General features: G+C 41.8%; 1 protein-coding gene across 9 annotated transcripts in view; it reads left to right on the forward strand.

The window, feature by feature from the left end:
- The window catches only part of Pka-C1 (Protein kinase, cAMP-dependent, catalytic subunit 1), a 469,154-nt gene that overhangs the window by 406,249 nt on the left and 42,116 nt on the right, over positions 1 to 20,789 (forward strand). For all 9 annotated transcript variants that reach the window (XM_075671434.1, XM_075671435.1, XM_075671437.1 and 6 more), the window contains 4 exons: positions 3,690 to 3,751; positions 7,042 to 7,170; positions 8,900 to 8,998; positions 13,286 to 13,368. In XM_075671434.1, the coding sequence (XP_075527549.1) occupies positions 3,690 to 3,751; positions 7,042 to 7,170; positions 8,900 to 8,998; positions 13,286 to 13,368 (373 nt within the window). The remainder of the gene's footprint in view (positions 1 to 3,689; positions 3,752 to 7,041; positions 7,171 to 8,899; positions 8,999 to 13,285; positions 13,369 to 20,789) is intronic.

Here is a 20,789-nt window from a genome sequence, read left to right on the forward strand (position 1 = left end):
TATTGTATAGTGACTCCACTAGGGTTTGTGGTAGTTAACTAAGGGAAAGGGAGGAGGAGTAATAGAGTGGGAAATGCATTACAGTTTATCTCAAAGAGAATACTGATGTTTCCAGACGTTAAAAGTTGCTGAAAGTCATTGGAGGCCAGCATGATAGGTGACCTTAGCGTGCAACTATAAATACATACTATTCGGTAATAGTACGAGAGAGGAAAGGGCCTATGTATTAAAGAGCGCTGTCCACAGGCAATAACCATAAACATCATCACTTTTAATTAGTGAAAGTGTTGCTGCCATTATGAGTGCCATTAGTCAGTCATTACTAGTATGCATCAAGAAGAGTTGCTTTCAGTTTTTCCTCAACATATTTCATTTGCTTTAGGTTATGTAAAAATTAACTACTGTGGATAGTCACGTTTCCGTTATCTCAGCATTGTTGTACTAATTGTTTAAGAAGCTGTAACATGGCATGCGAATCAAGAGCCTAATTCAGGAGCAGCATTATTCTTGGAACAATTTCGGGGGGCACCTTGCAGCTACAAGGATTGTTGCATATCCTTGCTCTTGCATGCCCACCTGCATTGCACTTTGCACAGCATTGCTTGGTGGTTTTCCTTGCCATGTCCAAAGTACTCCATTGCAGAAATCACTGTCCACATCCTGAGTTGTGCCAAATACACATACCTGCAGATGCACACGTCATTACACCTTACTTGTCTACAGGGCTTGAGAAGCTCATTCTTGTGAGTGTACCCTTGGACCCTGTGCTTTGATTGTGCCAAACCTAAATTGGATTATTTAACAAATAAAATTCATAACGTTTTGCGAACTAGTCAAGACTGTGCAGACATAATGCACTGGCTTACTCTGCTTGTTCATATGAAAGGTTTGTTTAGAGAGTTGGTAGAAACGCTTCATGTAATCCAGTGTTTTTAAGGGGCACTAATGGAAAGTATTATGTCGAGCTGTATTGACAGAGTAATCGTCTAGAAGTCTCATCATTTTTTGCATGCCATCACATCAATCTTTTGCCTAGGAAATTGTCGTCAATGGTCCCACGCCTGCATCTCAATTGAACTGCCCACTTCAAAGTGGAGGACTTGACGTCACTTCCACATGACCACCCTCTATGCCGTTGTAATGTCTTTTGTAGACTTTGTTTTGCTCTATATACGAAGCTGTACTGCTTGGTGGGTGTAGGTGTTCAGCTTGTGTGAGTCGCTCTGTGGCTCTGCTTAGGTTCAGGTTACCAGTTACGGAGCCAACAGGGTGGTCAATTGCCACACATTGCAGTCTGGGCCATTGTAAACAGAGAAAAGCGATGCTGTTCAGTCTGGACCGTGGCCAGTTCAGCTAGGGCTGTCTTCTGTGGATGAGGGGTGTGGTTGGGGCTGCTCTCTGTGCATGAAGGGTGCTGACACCACACATAAGAAGTACCATAGTTGACAACAGATCGCTCCGTTTTTCTATTTTCATCATTTTCTCGCTTACAAACGCTTGGTTTTCATTACGAATGAAAAATTTGGCATTACAGAAGCGTAATCTTCCAATCTAGCTCGACTTAATATTTGCCTTTTGTGTCTCTTTGAGGTACTGCATTCATTGGGTGCTGTTATTTAATATGCTTTTGGTTACAGGAAAAGGGTTCACTTGCATAGAATTGCATTGGGTACATAAACTGCATAAATCTGAGTTACAGGACATGAACATGAAGCGAGAACCTACATCCATGCTCTTTTCTCATGCTCAATACTGCAGTCTTAAGTGGCATTTTTACACATATGTGCAAGAATGCAAAAAAATTTTGTTCATTATGCAAATATGCTCATTTGCTTGAATGGCATTTTGTTGTTTAATGCTTGCAAAATAATGTGGACACCTTTGTAGTCTCTTGCATGCCTTTAGTCATGCGGTCTGACAGAATTTAATCGGTCATTGACTGCTTGCCCACAATTTTAATAAGGAATGCTTCTTTGCCTGGTGTTTTGTCAACTCCTAGTTATATAATTCACATTTTTTGGCACACTGAGAAAGCAGTGGTATTGCCTGGTGTTAAGTGCTGAAGGAGTTTAGTTTAGCTGAGCCTTCCTCAACGTTTAGGTTTAGCTGTGCCAGGGGGTATTTGCAGGTGAGTACATTCTTAATGGCGCTAATTTCTTGACTTATACATCTGATGAGGTTGTTGGCAGGATCTATCTAAGAAAAAGTAGGCCGCACACAGAAATGATGTGTGCTTGCAATTGGATCACATAATTTCAAGGCGGTGCTGATGGTACCATTATCAGTTGACAAAATACATCAAGAAGTTGGGCAGGCACCCTGAAAACTGTGCCAGTGCTTCAAGCACAGTGTAGGTGGATTTCCTATAATGCTTGAATGAAAATTTGGGTTTGAGAGCACTGCAGCTGTACGCTTTGATCACAGCGCTGTAATGTACATGATGAAAAAAGAAAAGATATTTGCTGTCATGTTACCTTTATTCACAGAGTAAGAATAACAAAAGGCAGCCTGTGCAAGGCCTTCTAGGTTAAGTTATTCTTTTATTTCGTGTTTATATCTGCAGCACATTCTGTGCTTGTTTGCATCTATGTAATGACATTGTGAATGGTACCTGGTTATTGCATTGATAACAATGATTTGGGAGCATCCAATTTCTAAATATCTTCAATAGCTTGGCACTATCAAATGTGAGGTCTTAGCAAGCAGTGCCTTGCAATTATGGCATTTCTCATAACATAAAGATCCTGCTGTGCTCCACATTTGAGGTGATATTGCAATTATATGCTATGAACTAGAAAGTGTTAAGGAATGAATAATTAAGCAGTGATATGGTGCAAGCTGCAACATTAGTAGTTGCCACACTGTTCTCCCACTATAACAACAGTGGTGGAACAAGGAATGTCGTTGAAGCCAATGTTTTAACAAAGGAACTTGTGGAAGCATTCGCTACAGCAACCTTCCTTGTTCAGCCACTGTTATATTATAATTTGAGCTCATGCCATTGTTTTGTTGTGTAGAGAGCAGTGAAGAAGCTGTCATGCAGCACATAGTTGCATCGTCTTCCATTTCTTTTGGCACATCCTCCAAGTGTGTCTGAACTAGCCTGGTGTGTTTGATTCTTCTTATAAGTTTGTGCCAACCAAGCTATCAATAATTAAAAACATGGAGTAAGAGCATGGCAGGTCGCATACAAACATAAACGTCAAAAAGAATATCAAATTTTCCAGCATGCCAAAAACAAGCCATTGCATACAATAGTGCATCCATCAGCCATCTGAACTCTGTAGCGTTGTTTAGAGATTAAGAAATGTTTGAACAGAAATTTGTGTATTATAACTTGCACAATAACTTCATTATAAGACCACGCTTCGCATGAACAGACTTTCAGGACTCCCTTGTTACTCATTGCACATGTTTAGTATGCAGGTAAAATCTGATTTGGTGCTGTTTTTTCTTGTGTTTCTCTAACACTACTAAACAAGTGATGCTGTAAAGGAATTGCTTCACTTTGATTAGTGGTAAAGTACCATATCTTCCGTTTACAACATTCTATCTCGCACTTATAAACATATCCAGTTTTCGTAAGCGTTTATAGTCGTATGTGTTACTCTGAATTTCACTGCTAAACCACTTTAGGCCAATTATTCTGATGCACCTGTGTTGTAATTTCTTTTTTTCTCTTCTTATAGTTGAAAGGTTCCTTGAAGAGGCCAGGAAGTCCTTTGAACAAAAATGGACCAGTCCTAGTTCGGTGAGTGGAACTGTTGTATTGCAACCGCCAATTTAATCAAACAGATTTTTCAAACCTACCCCTCTATCTACTTCAGTAAATAAAGCACATGGCAAGAAAAATTTTAGTCACCATGAGTTGAATCCAGCACAGGTACCACTTTGCAGCACAACTCACATGTTAAAGGGAACCAACCCTCTGGCGTGGTGAAAAAACATAGTCTGCAGATGACAGCATATGCTGCTGGGAAACATCTCAGTCAAGTTTTGCTGTCATATGCAGTGCATAGAGCTCGCAAGTGGAGTGCGAATTCGCCTTACTCTCTTTTCAACAGAATTCTGCTTCTCATTCTCTTCTAGATGCTTTATTTTGAAATAAAGCGGATTCCAGAAGCGGCTGCTATTGGCCAATAGCCAATGTCAATCAAGAAGGGTGTTTGGATCAGTCCACTTCTTTCTACTGCTACTGTGTCATCAGCAGTTAAATCGGCAATTAGAAAGCTGCAACTACCGTACCCTCTCACAGCCTTCACCTCATTTTTGTCATTCCCATGACACTCGAAGTGGTACCGCTGTGCCCATGCAGAACAATGCCTTTCATGTTCCTCTTGAAATCGCACCAAGTTCTGGTACCAGCTTGGCCTCAAATATTGGATGGCGTAACTCTCTGTCACACTTCCCAATGTTGGAGGCCATAATACAGCCACAGTAGCTTTTTAACTTGCCACAAGATGGTGCCACTGCCTTATCATTGATGAGGCTTCTCCAATTTCTTTCTTTCATTGGAGGCTCTGCTTAGTCGTGTTGTCTATAAATATCTAGCCGATAGCCTTAGCATTCATGTATGTGGTAGCAGTATACACGGAAAGTGGCCCGAATTTCGGAAAGTGGAGGGAAGGAGCAGGCGGCTTTTTAAGCAGTGCTGGCTCTTGTGTGTACAAAAATATTTAGCTAATACGTTCATGACAGCATTGACGACCTACTAAACAGGCTTATTTACCATTTTCAATAAGTGGTGGTTAAGTGCTGGTTTAAGTGCTGGTTTACTGAAGGACCTGTATTGAGTTCAATTTTCTCGTGCAACAACAGGAATCGAACACTGTGTAGTGCCTCATTGCTAACTTGCATGGCAGCAGCGCTCCTTTATCTCATAACACAACATTCTTTACCATTACTGCAGACAGTTATGCCTCAGATGCAGCATTTAATGGGTCATTTTAGAGCCAGTGACTCTAGTTCCATGAATGCTATCCTTAGACATGCCATTGATTAGACATTGGCATGTCTAATCATTTAGTGCTAAATGCTTTGGCTTTCGATTCTGAGTATTTTTTAAATATAATTGATAAAGACATGAAACTTCCTTTTTTGTGGATAACAGTTTACATAATATCATTAGTTTTTGTGCCTTCAACACATGTGGAAGAATTAAGCTTTTGCTGATACTTGTGCCAAAAGTTTCATCGAGTTCACTCTAAATCAAGTTCAGCGGTATCAACATATGCTGTTGAGTATTCGACCAGAATGGGGAGCAATAATATAGAAACTGAAATGTCAGTGTCCTCTCGACTTGGGGGCACACAGATGTGTGTAGTCACTCCACATTTAGCCAGATGCTAGTATAAAAGAATGTGGTTCACTTTCAGAAGGGTAACTTGCGATTTCACACCCTTCTTCACTGCTTGGTTGTTGTGAAATGTGTGGTGGCTAAGTGCTAATGTGCAGCTGACCTCTTTCAACTGTTCTATTCACAACCATTTAAATTAAGGCAGTAGTGTTTATTCTGGATATGTTTCAAGCTAGAAATAAACTTAGTGTGCAAGTTTGTAGTTTCTTAATGTTGTCAGTGGGTACTACAATTGATAAGTTCTCCCTGCAAGGATATGATAGCATTAAACATCCAAGTACATATGCTCAAACTTCCTACTTTGGTTATCTTGTGAACTATATTATGAGCACTGAGTGGTCAATGTTTATGCGGGAGCACTTAGTGCACTTCGTGGCACAGCTGATAACATCGATGGGATGAGCTTTATGATATAATGTTCTTTTAAAAGCACAGTGGTATGTTCCTTCAGGGAAAAAAACGAACACTGAAATACTTTTTTCAGAGCTGTTGAAATAACTACCTGTTAAGATTGCAGCTATGGTAGTTCAAGGCAAAGCTGATAAGTTGTTTTTATAATATCTGTGTCGGTGCTTTTGCAATGGCAGTTGATCCTGTGCTAGTGGGGATGATTTTTATGGACTCCGGAACAGTACTTTCAATTTGGTTGTTGTGTTCCCATATGCTTATTCGTTGTAACAGCGTAGGCAATATGCATTACAGCTGTCGCTATTTGGGTGTAATTGTAGAAGAGCTCGTTACTAGAATGGTAGAAAAAAAGGTAAAATGAATTTCTAATAGTAGTGGTGAATTGGACTCTTGCACATCACATGTTCAGTATTATATAAATGTTGCTTTCTTATAGAGTTGGATCAAGTTTCCTTTTTGATAGAAAAATTGGCTTGATACATCACTTTTACTGCACACATATTGCAAGTACTAAATTTTTCGTGAATAAGGGAGCCTGGTATAATTAAATCTTCCTGCTAAATTCATTCCCACTTTAGTTTCTCACAGTGATGACATTTTGCGGTGCATTTAATTTAATACCATGTTTAGGTGCAGTACTTGCCTGTCTTGCCCTCCAAAGCGAATCTATGAGTACATGTTGTTTGTGATGATGGTGGATGAAAAGTGTAGATTTTCTCAGCAGTAGAGTGGTGGTACCCTATGCCACTGTCATGGTGCACTCTGTGTCTTGCCATAATGGCCACGTACAGCATCATTGCTCCTTCTTGGGAAATAAGTTTTGCTTTCACATTGCACAGTACACTTTGCATGTACAGTACAGTGCAGTACAGCACAGTACACATTGCATGTACACTGTTGATTTATTCCAAACAGTAGAGGCACAAACAACCCAGTCAGCAAGTTTTAATGTCACCTTCATAAAATGTACTTTCAATGGTTTTCACTTTGGTGATTGTGTGAAAACAATGCAAAACATGCATTTCAAGTATTCCTTCAGTGTTAACGTAAAATAGCATCTTAGCACAAGAAAGAGCATTCATTTTTAGCACGGTGCTTGATTATATTTTGACGGAAAACACTGGTGTGCAGCTAGAACCACTTACTGGACAAGTTGATGTGTAGTGACTTTACCAAGATTTTCAACTACTCAGAACAGCTGTGTGGAGAAGCCTCACCTATGCAGCACTGGAACTAGCATGTCATTACATTGACATGACTGCGCTGTTGACTTGCAGAACACAGCCTGCCTGGAGGACTTTGACCGGATCAAGACTCTAGGGACTGGCTCCTTTGGGCGGGTGATGCTCGTCCAGCACAAACAGCACAAGGACTATTATGCCATGAAAATACTAGACAAACAAAAGGTATGTGGCCGGCATGTCACCAGCTCCATTCATCAAAAGGACTAGTTGGTGGCCTAGTTGCTTCTTGCTGAGTGAAGGACATAATTGTTGCTAAAAAGATGTCCACAGTCACAAAGAGAGAAACAAAAAAACACTGATGACAACATTGGCAACTTACCTTTCTTTACTCTTGATTGCTACTTTTTCTGGGAATTCCCAGCAACATTTCTTGATACTGAGAAGGAAAGGCCAGTTGTGCATGTTCGCATTATAAAATTCCCATTCATATTATGCTGTTTTATAGAGTGATACTTTCATTCTTGCAGGAACATTTTAGGTTTACATGTTTGCATTGAGCTGTGTGCTTGCATTCTTTGTGAGGGGCACAGCCCCTTGTTGTAGTTTTGATAGTACAGTAGACTTTCCTTATTTCGACTTCAGCTAATTCAATTCTGTGGTTCATTTGATCCCAACAAAACATCCCAACTGGCCAAATATTTCCTTATTTCAGCCCTGAAATTCGCCATCACTAGATAATTCAAACTTTACTGGCTATCATGAATGCACCTGATCCACATGGGACCCCAGTGGCTGCAGTGTCTGTCATGGCGGCGCTAGGGGTCAGTGAATGCATTAAAGGCATGTTGTCTCCCTCTGAAAACACCTATTTTCAGCCTGCCTTGGGAAGGTTTTCACACACACAAAAAAAAAGCAGCTCACAATGTATGGTTATTACATATACTCATTTATAAAGCGCATCTTTCTCAAGAAAACTTGTAAAAAAATTGCCCAAAACCACACTTGTGGTGTTTTCAACAGCCAATTGCCAGAACCACTGTCATCGCCATTGCCATCACAAAATGGTAACAGACCAAGTTCTTGTATGGGATGGCAATGACCGCAAGCCACTGTCTGTCCTTGGTTACAAAAATAAGCTAATTAAAAAGATAGTCACATTGGGTGTCTTCGGCGTTCCTAAAATTGCATGCGTTGCAGAACAACCTAGCAAAATCTTAATCTATATGGGATCCACCGTCCCATTTGTTGTTTGTTATTGCTGTGGAGTCATTTGATAGGCACAGGATCTGAAAGATGCAATGGCACAATACTAAGAACGGCATGGTGTGGTCCATATACAGCAATAATGTTTGGCCTGAGGGTGACAGTAAGGGACATTAAGTGCAAATAAATTTCCATTTTGCAAAGGCAAATGTTGCTGGTTTCATCTTTATTTTTATTTCCAGAACTGGACGCGTGCTCCTTTTCTGTTAAAAATTTGGGTGTACATTAGATTTATAATTTCTTTAGGAGCTCCAGTGTCATTTCAACCTTGATGCCATTAGGAGCTTTATTGTCATATTTGTGTTTTACATTGAGCCTGGGTGGATCCGTAAAACCTGGGTGGATCTGGAGGCATGCTAGGATTGGGAAAATGTACCTCCAAATGAAGTGGCTGTGTGTGGGGACATTTTTTCTGGCTCTTCTTCATTTAAACTCGCTGGATAATTAGATCAGTTTCATTGGTCCCGTCAAGGTCAAATTAATGGAAGTTGACTTTGTGTGTGTGTGTGTGTGTAGCAGGTACCTTGAAGAAGGAAAGGTACTGAGGTTATCTGTACATATTACATAACATAAGACTGTGGCATAGTTTCAATTTGAATAACTTGAATTGAAATGATGCTTTAAATCTTTCACTGTGAATTCATGCTGGTTTTTCTCCTGTTTGCTTTCTTTTTCTGTACTCTTCCAGGTAGTAAAGCTAAAACAAGTAGAACACACCTTAAATGAAAAACGGATATTACAAGCCGTCGAGTTCCCATTCTTGGTCAAGCTAGCATACCACTTCAAGGTGAGATAGAATATATATTGTATGAGTTTTCTTTTATGCGCGAAGAAATCATGCTCAAAGAACCGGTCTCAAATCATTCGAAGCGGCACTTTGATTGCAAGATCAGTCTTTCTAAGTGTACCTTTAAACATCATGGCCTCTTAATAAGAATCCAGGCACTCTGCTTAAAATTTTAATGATGGCACATATAAATACTAGAAAAAAATATTTTCTATCTAGATGTGCAAAACACATCGAGAATAAGCATAATCAACGAAAAGAAAGATATATTTTGTGAAACCTTTATCAGCAATAGGGTGGAAAGCAGAAAACTGGCAGTGAGCTTTTGCCCAAACCACCTATAGCTTTATTTGGAATTTCTACAGACAGCTCTTGTCATATGTGAACCATAAGTGAATGTTTCATTTGCTTGTGTGGTCTTTCTCCTCTGACCGTGCTTTCAAAAGAAAGAGAGTCACATGGCCAACTTCTTCCTCGTCCTGCATTCCTGCCCTGAACCAACAGATGATGTTGCTGCCTGTCAGTCAGTGTTTGCTGATGGCATTTAGCAAGAAACTTCATATTTAAATCGAAACTCTGCAAGAAAATTTAGCATTCTGATGGTGACCACGAGATTGCAGTTTTGTTTCTTGCTGTGATGGTCACATTCTAAGGGGGTTGAGAGAGAGAGAGATAAAAGAGTTGAGAAAGGCAGGGAGGGGGATGGAATCAAAAGTGCTCATGTGCTTATATTTAGATTCATGTTAAAGAACTGCTATTGGCAAAAATGAATGCGTAGGCCCCAATGACAATGTCTGTCATGGCTGCGTGTTGCTTTGGTAGATTAAACTCTGTAATTTGAGTTGATTTTGAAATGAAAGTTAAAAGGAAGATTACCTGCTACTGATTGGAACCAAGTCCCCAGCTTCCAAATGTGGCGTGCTGTGCTTTGCAAATTGAGCTTAGCCATAGCTGTTACTCCCTCCCTCTGCTTTTTTGGGCATCTGCACAGGTGCACATGACAGTCTTGGGAGTGTTGGCCTGTGCCACTTGCTGTCGGGGCACATGTCACCTAGCAAGGCTACAAGCATTAGGAACATGAGCCTTTGCACACCCAAAAATGTCAGAAAAAAAGACCTGAGATAAAAGCAAGAAAGATTAGAATGCAGCGTGGTTTATTATGTGTGATTGACAATGAGTGAACGATGTCGCTAGTCTTTAGTGCATATTGCTAGGATGTCGTCAAATGTGTATTAATGCACTACAGTGCTGTATGATTAATGAAATGAAAAGTGTAAATTTGAAACAAAATTTCGGAATTTCATGCATTGCTGAGCTGTAAGTTTGCAGCATTGTTGCTACTAGTGTAAAATTATGTTCAGTAGGTGGCAGGACAATGGGCTTGAACAGATGCTGTCATAGTCTCTTTGTAAAGGTTACAGTCCAATGCTACAGATCTTTCACAAGTGAAGGAGTAAAATCTTCTTAAATATCATCAGAGAATTAAAAGAAGTCGCTGTTTCGCTCGAAAGGTGAAGCATTGATTGCTATGGCAAATTATTAGCCAGCTGTACGAAGTGTAAGGTTAGTAATATTATCAGTTGCATAAACTACTGTAAACATTAGCTTACTAACTAGGGGTGTGCGAATATTCTGAACTTTCAAATAATGAATCGAATAGTGTCTTGTTTGATTTGGTCTTGAAAACCAATAGCCACTACTCGTAAATGCAAATATTGTTTAATACTTTTCTAATATTTTAAAACGTCAACTACACTCAAATAAGTATAAAATTCGAGAAAAGGTACGTCTCTCAGGCAGCCATACTTTATATTTATAGGCTGTGCAGCGACGATTCACACTCTCTGAAAATCCCTGTGCATGCAAGGAAACTGCTTGTTTGCTTGTAATGCTCCATTTGTGCTTATAAGAAAACGCTTCATAATGTTGTGTGTAAGGACAGAAACTTGCCGATTTTGAGAATACTGGGATGTGAACATAGTTTTATATTAATTGTGATAATGGCTGTTCATTATTTGTAGGCTACTTGAAAAGTATTAGATTCATATTCGATTCGGTACCAAAAAATAACTATTCGCACATCCTTATTTCTAACTAAATTAGCAACCGTGTTGTAATGTGCATAAAGGCAAACTCAAACACATCTCACTCCATGACCACAGACACTCGCTGTCAAAATGTTGGTGGGATGAAGAACGGCAGCATTAGCTAGTGAATTCCCTATCGTGCTGCCTCTCGCTTCAGTGCTAACAATCCGGGCAAGAGCACAGCGCACACGAAGCCATTCGCTATCTAGGGTCACCTAGCCTTTGAACCCACTGCAGATTGCCTCCAAAATAGGGTGCGCATGGCCATGCGCAGCCATCGCAGCTGCTGCAGCCGGAGCGAAAGAGGAGATGCACACTAGCCCGCGCCCCCACCCCTACGCCCCCCTTTGAACGCGCACACTTTCCCACTCGCCCTCTGGCATGTGGGAGAAAACACCGTTACATCACTCCACCAGCCTGTGTGGCTCACACTCGAAAGCTTTTTCTTGCACCTATCACACATGGTTCGCGGCATTGATGATGGCGGAAATTTGCCTGCAGTGAGGGGGGGGTTCTGTGTAATCGTTAGCAATATGTATGGTAATACACCTTTGTTACAACAGCTGCTGTACGAGTGGAGTGGAAACTTTGCGAATTAAAAGGTGCTCCTTGCCTGTGGGCCAAGCTGTGATGCCGAGGGCTGTTGCATCTGTTGTTGCTATAGTAAAGGACACATCACCGAGTGACTGTGGATGACATTGCCCTACTTGTTTGCTTAAAGGAGCATTGACATTCATTTTTGAAATTTTAGATACCCAACCACACACTTCTCACACGTGAAAGCATGACACTAGGCAAGTGTGAAGGTGTGGGAACACTTGTAGCACATATTGATTTGATAATTAAGGTGGTCTTAAAATGCTGGACTTGGCATTGACGTATGAAGACGTCATGACTCAGAGAAAATTTTTTTTGATGTTATGCAGCAGTAAGGCCTTACTTTGATGCTGATAAAAACGCAAACCAAAGTGCTGCACGTGTTTATCCTTGGCAGCACTTACGTGTAGCACCTGCAGCGATCATATTAATGGAGCTCGCCAGCGTGTGATCAAATGATGACGCACTCACCTTCTCGGTGCCAAAATCGAAACTGGTTCATAGAAACTAGCCTTCTAGTAAATTATCTGGCCGCTCTCACACTTCCCAATATGTTTTATTGGTTATAGAGGGGTTTAAACTTTCATACATGACAAGCTGGAAGTATTGTGCCATTACTCCTTGAAGTCAGGGTTCAGCTTACCACATTGTTTGTGATATGCTCAAGTTTCAGAACGTGTTTTCAAAAATTTGGAGGACGCTTAAGCTTTCCCTTTAAGAGTAGAACACAATAGCATTCAAAAATCCCTGATCGCTTCTCGCGCTTACCGGCAACTGAAGCATATGTAAACCTAATCTTTACCTGGAAACACTTGCCGTGAACGCTATGCATGAAGGTGAGCTTTGTGGTGGAACTGCGGCCTCTTGCGTGGGCCACGATGCGGTGGAGGCGACCGCCAGCTGGAGTTAATGCAAAGAACCAGGCGTGCCACTCTGTGGCCCCCAAGACAGCCATTGCGCCGCTGCGCGCAAAATGGCGGACGCCGTGGCCGGTTTGCGTGTCTGAAGGGGTTTTCATGTAACAGAATTATGTTTTCTCATATAGTCAGATTACAATCCGAGAGCTATCATGTCTGTAGGTTTTGTGCAACTCATAGTTTGCGATTTTTCTACATATTTTAGCTTGAGAAATTCAATTAGTTCAGTCAATTCCTGGCATCATATGGAAGGCCTGAGTATACGTGGTTTGAAAATGTTTTCGCCAATGAGACGTCTGATGCTGGACGCCACATTTTCTGCGACACGGGCTCCTTAATGCTATCGCGTTAAAATTGTTAGCATGGCAATTCACAGACTAGCTTGCACCGAGCGTGCATGACTGGCTGCGCAGCCACACGGAAGAATTTCTCCCACGATAATTCAGGAACATTGCAAATATTGGGAAACTTCTTTTGAGCATACAGGAATTATGCAATAAGGTACTTCTCATTTGCTCAGTAATTTTTTTTTTTTAATTTGCACTTTTTATTTGACCGACCCTCATATATGCCAAATATACACTAGCTCTTAAGTGAAACAAAGAGCATTGAACTCGTATGAAGCTTGAGGTTTTGAACCACTCATCAGAAGGTTGTAATCAAGGTGTCATTCTTCCCATGTGCAGGACAACTCAAACTTGTACATGGTACTGGAATATGTGCTTGGAGGCGAGATGTTCTCACATCTAAGGAAAAGTGGGAGATTCTCGTAAGTATTCCACGAATTCATCTTGCATCCACCCCCTCCTCTCCCCCGCACGTTTGAAAGCCTTAAAGATTGGTTGCCTTCTTTTTTCTTCAAACCTTTTGTTCTTCTCCGATTTGTTGTTGATGTGTTTGTTTTTCTCTTTTTTCTTCTGCAAGTTGGGTGCCACCTGACCATTTCAGTTTGTGGTAGGTAGCCTGCATTAAAATAAGCTTCTGTGCCTTAGATAGTCTAAATTAAACCTAGTTTATTGTGAAGGAATAAAACTTAGGGTGCTTGGGAAAGAAAACTGACATTTTGATTGACAGGCTTACCTTTCGTGTCAAGGCAGCCTTCTTATCCTTGGCACTTCTTTTTTATTGTGCTGTTATTACCGGGTAAATTAAAGCTGATGCAGAAGCACACAGTGCTCCACTGAAGGACCGTAAAAGGTTTTATTTATTTATTTATTTATTTATTTATTTATTTATTTATTTATTTATTTATCACAATACCCACAGCGCCCGTAGGCATTACAGCGTGCGGGAGAAGGAAACAAAGAACCAATAAATAAAGCAGGCAAAACAAAACATATACCCGGAATGCTTTCATGCTCGCACATACACACCAAAACACAAAAACAATATCTTACTTCAGTGGACATATAGAGTTTGAAAATACATCATTTGATAGAATCATTGCGACATCGGATGGTAGCTTGTTCCATTGGCTTATGGTTCCGGGGAAAAATGACATTTTAAACGCTTCAGTTTTGCAGGCTATTTCTTTAACCTTATTTTCATGATCCAGCCGTTGAGAAACGTAATCAGGCTTGGAAAAATATTTCCCGGGATTTATACCTGTTCGAGAGTGGAATATGTTATGAAAGAGTTTCAGTCTGAGATATTTCCTGCGTTGCTGCAGTGGCTCCCAACTGAGGCTTTCTTTTGCTCTTGAAACACTGAAATTCCTAGTGTAATTTGAATAAACAAAACGAACGGCTATGTTTTGAATTCTTTCTAAACTGTTCACGTCACGTGCCGTCCACGGATCCCACACTGCACACGCATAATCCAGAACAGATCGGACGTTTGATCTGTACAATGATACCTTTGTCTCCAGTGGCAACTTTTTTGCATTTCTGCGCAGGAAACCTAGAATGCGGCATGCTTTAGATGTGATGTGATCAATGTGACAGCTCCAAGAAAGAACAGGTGTGAAATAAACGCCGAGATGTTTGTGCTCCTGAACCGATATTATCATGGTTGAATTTAAAGAGTAACAGAAGTAATGAGGGGTGTTTTTCCTCGAGAAACGCATATGAACGGTTTTTTTCATGTTAATGTGCATGTGCCACTTGTTGCACCACTCATTTACCTTGTAAAGGTCGTTTTGTAAAACATTGCAGTCATGGGTAGTATGAATAGTCCTGTAAAAAACACAATCATCGGCAAATAGCCTGATTTGCTTTCTGTCCCATCTTCATCAGTGAAACAATTTCTCTATTTCTCTAAAGCAGCTGTCAATGCTCATCTATTTTCACCATTGTCATGCTGTCAGATGTGATGTCGCAGCAGGCCTTATAGCATTTCGCAAGCATATACAACCAATTTCATGTAACATTCCTGACTGTACACTAGACCCTCCTAAATGACAACGAAAAGGCATTTTTCGCACTGGCATCTAGGATCTAGCAGAGCATTCACTGAGGACATGAGAGCAGTGGTCATATTTTGTAAAGACTTAGTTCATTTTTTGTTCTTATCATTTGTTGCGCCAAGTGGCCTGTAATGGTGGCACAGTTTCATCTGAGCCATTTATAAAAGGTGATTAATATAAACAACAAAATGTATCACTATAATTATGATGCATATCTGCCAATGTTTAAGATTCTATTATAAAGTGCGTAACCTTTAGAGCTTGTTTAGAATTGTCTTGTCGACGGCAGCAATTTCACAATTTTTTCTGGAATCCCAGTTCAGGGAAAAACCATATTCAAGAAAATCAAATACAGTTGCTGACAGACTTCACAGAGCCTCTTTTTTTGGACTAGCTTTATTATTTATACCTACACGCAGAATCGCCACCTACTCGTATAATCAATGTAGTATAATGAAAAATGAAGTTTCGGCCACTGTTACGACAATATTTTATGAATAAATTTCATAAACATCTTTTTGTCTGTGGCCTAGGTCATTCTTGCTGCAACCATGAAACAACCATGCCTGTTCACAGTGTCCCCACAGAACAAACTCTGCAAATTTTTCATAAAAAGTGAATATCTTAATAAAATACCTTTTACCAAGCTTTCACATTTTCTGGCTTCCACTACAGTAATATCCAAATCTGAAGGTTGGCAGCTCTGCCCTTGTCTGCACATGTGCAGCAGCCTATTGTGAATCACTACAGAACTACACTGCAAGTTAGACGACGCAGCAAGCATTGAAGTGTCTTTCCTCCGTATACCGAATGCCATGTGCTCTGCTCTTCGCATTTCATTGTGGCTTAGTGACAAGCACAATAGCACAGAACCTTCAACATTCAACTAAAGCACAGCATGCTGTGTGTACAGAGTGCACGAGAGTGTGGTAAAAAGGCGGCAACTTTGGAGGGTGGTTGTGGTGGCCGATATAGCTTTCATTGATTACGAGAAAGCGTTTGATTCAGTCGAAACCTCAGCAGTCATGGAGGCATTGCGGAATCAGGGTGTAGACGAGCCGTATGTAAAAATACTGAAAGATATCTATAGCGGCTCCACAGCCACCGTAGACCTCCATAAAGAAAGCAACAAAATCCCAATAAAGAAAGGCGTCAGGCAAGGAGATACGATCTCTCCAATGCTATTCACAGCGTGCTTACAGGAGGTATTCAGAGACCTGGATTGGGAAGAATTGGGGATAAGAGTTAATGGAGAATACCTTAGTAACTTGCGATTCGCTGATGATATTGCCTTGCTTAGTAACTCAGGGGACCAACTGCAATGCATGCTCACTGACCTGGAGAGGCAAAGCCGAAGGGTGGGTCTAAAAATTAATCTGCAGAAAACTAAAGTAATGTTTAACAGTCTCGGAAGAGAACAGCAGTTTACGATAGGTGGTGAGGCGTTGGAAGTGGTAAGGGAATACATTTACTTAGGACAGATAGTGACTGTGGATCCGGATCATGAGACTGAAATAATCAGAAGAATAAGAATGGGCTGGGGTGCGTTTGGCAGGCATTCTCAGATCATGAACAGCAGGTTGCCATTATCCCTCAAGAGAAAAGTTTATAACAGCTGTGTCTTACCAGTACTCACGTACGGGGCAGAAACCTGGAGGCCTACGAAAAGGGTTCTACTTGAGGTCGACGCAACGAGCTATGGAAAGAAGAATGATAGGTGTAACGTTAAGGGATAAGAAAAGAGCAGATTGGGTGAGGGAACAAACACGAGTTAATGATATCTTAGTTGAAATCAAGAAAAAGAAATGGGCATGGGCAGGACACGTAATGAGGAGGGAAGATAACCGATGGTCATTAAGAGTTACGGAATGGATTCCAAGGGAAGGGAAGCGTAGCAGAGGTGGCAGAAAGTTAGGTGGGCAGATGAGATTAAGAAATTTCCAGGGACAACATGGCCACAATTAGTGCATGACCGGGATAGTTGGAGAAGTATGGGAGAGGCCTTTGCCCGGCAGTGGGCGTAACCAGGCTGATGATGATGATGATGATGATGATGTGGTGGCCGAATCGGCAGCATGGTCAGCCGGGTGTGTTTTCTGGTAGTTGACAGTTCATGGGAGTTGTGAAATGCTGAATCAGCCGAGTAACTAGCAGCGTTGTGTGCCACCACTTTTTGGGCTAATTGGCATGAAATAACGATTACCGTATTTACTAGTGTAAGGCCTGCCCTCGCATAAGCCCGCATTGTTAGAGTTGTAGGACGATCTCACCGCTGGCATCCAGTTGTAAGGTTTGTAGTTGGGCATGAACTATGTGGTAGCTGGGCCATGCCATCGCCCAACTCACTCACGCTTGGGACGTGGTTGTAGGGAGGAACTTGCTCTCATCAAGAAATAGGTGTACAGGATTTATTTACAGTATTTACAATAAAACAGGGGATAGATTTCAACAGCCTAACATGACTGCAAGAAGGAGCTCCCACCACGAAGCGCACAGCACGGGAGCACAAAGCTCCAAGCACCAAGCACACCCCAGCAGCCGATAAACTGCTGCTTAAAAAGCCTCTGTCCTTCCTAGATTCCCTAGGGTAGGGAAAACTGCTGTCCAATTGGATTGTCAGCAGTCGTTGGGGCGTGGCCGACCCGCCTTTGAGTTCGAGGGCTCACACACTCACACGCACTTTGGATTCTCAGGACCAACCGGGTTGACCGGGTCCTCGTAGCCAGATTGTCACGCTTAATCCCAGCCGGTGCCTCTTAATTCCAGAGCTGACTTCTCCGCTAGCTGCCACGAGTGTCAGCAGACTGTGACGAATCCTAGGGCCCGAGGAACAAAACACCCTTTGTTAGAGAAGCTCTCTTGCTGGAAATAGACCATGAAGGCCATGACAATACACAGTCCGCCAAACGTGGCCAGCCCTGCTGCCGTCGCTGAATCTCCAAAGGAGGCGCATGGTGGATTAACGCTGCCGTGGTCTCCAGTTCTCCGAAGGAAGTGCATGGTCGGTTAGCGCTGTCGTCGTTGCCCGTTCTCTGAAGGACGCCACCCCCGCAGGTCGATCGAAACAACTGCAGCGGGCTGAGATAGCTTTGCAGAGCAGTACCCCTGCAGGCCGATCGTAACAACATGCATAGTCACGCGCTGGTTCATTTCTGCAAGCTGCTATTAGATGGCACTAGTTGTCCTGCTGATGATGACAGTATCATCACTGCATAACTGTACCCCACACTATGACTTGAACTTGGCACCAAACCGCAACTTTGATCTCCAAGAAGCTCTGACAAAATGGTGCGGCAGTGCTGGTTGGGCCTAGCTGCCACGTGCAATGAGTGGCGATCTCTTTTGGGAAGCTCGCCCTTTAAATGTTTGTACCAGCAGGCTACATCGGTGAGTGGGGCCTGAGATTGCGTGCACAATCTGGACTGACGACCAAATCCGTGTAAAGTGGCGTTTGGGTCTGCAGCCAATCAACCGGCAACTACCAGGAACGTCTACTTATAAGTTTGTGTGTCCCCTTACTGCACAGAATGGCATAAGGTCCTGTGTGGCCATAAAGTCAAGCTTCAAATTGATTCTGTGCAGCACAGCCTAAACTGACAGTGACGAGAATTAAGGACGCGAGGTACAGCGAGTGTCGTCTTTTCCTGTTTGTCTTCACTGTGTCCGTGTCAGTGCGCTGCTTCACCAGCAAGGTATGATGAGGTACTGGAACTTCATAACAACCCTGCATGGATGAGTGATAAGCACTACCATGGTCTCTACCATCAAGAAATTTTCAAGTAAACCTTATGTTAATTGAGCACAACGCCGAGCAAAAGCCTGTAAACTACTTCTCTGCTGGGCTGGCACTCTAAAAAAATGCCGAAAATGAGTTTACTGTCACAGTTTGCTTTCTTGAAAGGAAAAAATTGGCATCCACTTGAATTGTAGCTACAAAGGAAGCCCACACAGCTTTCTCGGTAACAAAGCCTTGCAGTTAAAGAAAAATCGTCGTGGTCCGGGACTCAAGCACGGGACCAACACCTTTCCGGGGCGGTCGCTCTACCATGTGAGCTAACCAGGAGGTTAGACAATCACAGAGCGAGGGTGAATTAATCGACAACTCGAGGTACTGGGACTCTGTACGTGTTCCCTTTGTAGCTTTGTGCTGCAATTCGGGTGGATGCCAATTTTTCCTTTTCATGTAATTTCCTCCACCTTGCAGGCTTCTGAACTGATTTGCCGATTCGCTTTTTGTACTGCCCTATAAGCCTCCTCCGTGTAAGAAACGCACTCGGAAAAATTCAGAAAAGAAAGTGCGGGCCTTACACAAGTAAATACAACGAATCTCATTTATGAGCATAAGATGGTTTGTTACATTTATTTATTGAAAGTTTTCACTTTGTTAAAATTGAAATATTATTGCTTGGGCTTTTGTTGGAATTGCAAGGCGAATTTATATTGCCTTAGTCACTAGTTTGTTATGATCCATTTCTTTATAACAGTCTGTCTGCACATCCAAATGCTTACCATATGAGTTTATTAGTTGCAGTCGTTGTGCTTTTTCGTCTTGACGACAATGCTGCTTTTGTGACAGTGGCTTAAGCTGACTGTTAGAAATGGTTACTGACTCTTTTTGGTGTCTACAGGAGTGCTTAAAGTCCACAGCTGGCTACCTCAGAGTAATGTCATTTTATTTTTCTCACATTTTGCAGGTATTCAGAATCTGGAAAAATGGCTGTAACGATGTTAAAGTGAACTTTGTAAAAACTTATGTGTTCATGTGAAATATTTCTGAGTTTGCTCTACAACTTTTGAAGTGCACCTGGCCGTGGTGGTTCAGTTGCTAAGCCAGAGGGTGTGGGACCAATTCCCAGCCATGCCATGACAGCCACGCTTTGAGGCAAAATGCAAGAACACCTTTGTACCATGCTTTCGGTACCTGTTAAAGAAACCCAGGGGGTCAAAATTAGTTCGGAGCCCCTCACTACAGTGTGCCTCATAATTGTATTGTCGTTTTAGCTTGTAAAAATCCAGAATTTAATTATTTATTTTCAACTTGTGAAATAGAATTATTGAATAATTATTTATGTCTAGGAACTTGCCTAATTGATTCTAATCAATTAGCTAGTGAAGTGCTTCACGAAATGTATTTCAGGGTATCACAATTACTGTGAACACCCTGCTGTTTGTTTCATCTATGTACCAAATACCCTTTCCTTAAAAGGCTTGGCTGAGGTTGTGAGACACCCTCGTAAGGCACATTTTAGATGCAAGATATGGCTTGCCTTAAATAGTGGTCATAAGGTTTTGTGTTTCGTTTGTAATGTTGGGACAGACAAGAATGACGCATTTCTTGGTTAGAAGGCCTTGTTCATTTGACTTTCAAAAAGGTAATCAAGTGGGCATGTGGAGTGTTCCTTTTATTGCAAGTGTCTTTGAGTGGCAGTAAAGTGTGTGTGCGCGTGCCTGCGTGTGTGTGTGTGAGAGAGAGAGAGAGAAGTGCAAATGGTTTACAGAATTTGTGCTGGAGGGAAGGGAAAGAAAAACGGAAAGACGAGGTTGTGCTCGAAGAAACGCTTGGCAGTGCGAGTTTAATCTAGTGTCTGCACCGCATGTCTGCAGTATGACGCTAAGTGTGACACCACCCTGCATTCAGCAAATTTTGTGTTCCCAAAACTTCATATGTGCAAAGCGGTTCGGTTAGCTGGTTCGGATCCTGTAGCTATAAAGGATCAAATTTTGATATGTAGTTGAGCAATGTCTGGTTTTGCGTTCACTCTAGCATGCACTTTGGCAACTGGAAT

This window comes from Dermacentor variabilis, chromosome 10 (assembly GCF_050947875.1).
Source record: "Dermacentor variabilis isolate Ectoservices chromosome 10, ASM5094787v1, whole genome shotgun sequence".
Taxonomy (NCBI): domain Eukaryota; kingdom Metazoa; phylum Arthropoda; class Arachnida; order Ixodida; family Ixodidae; genus Dermacentor; species Dermacentor variabilis.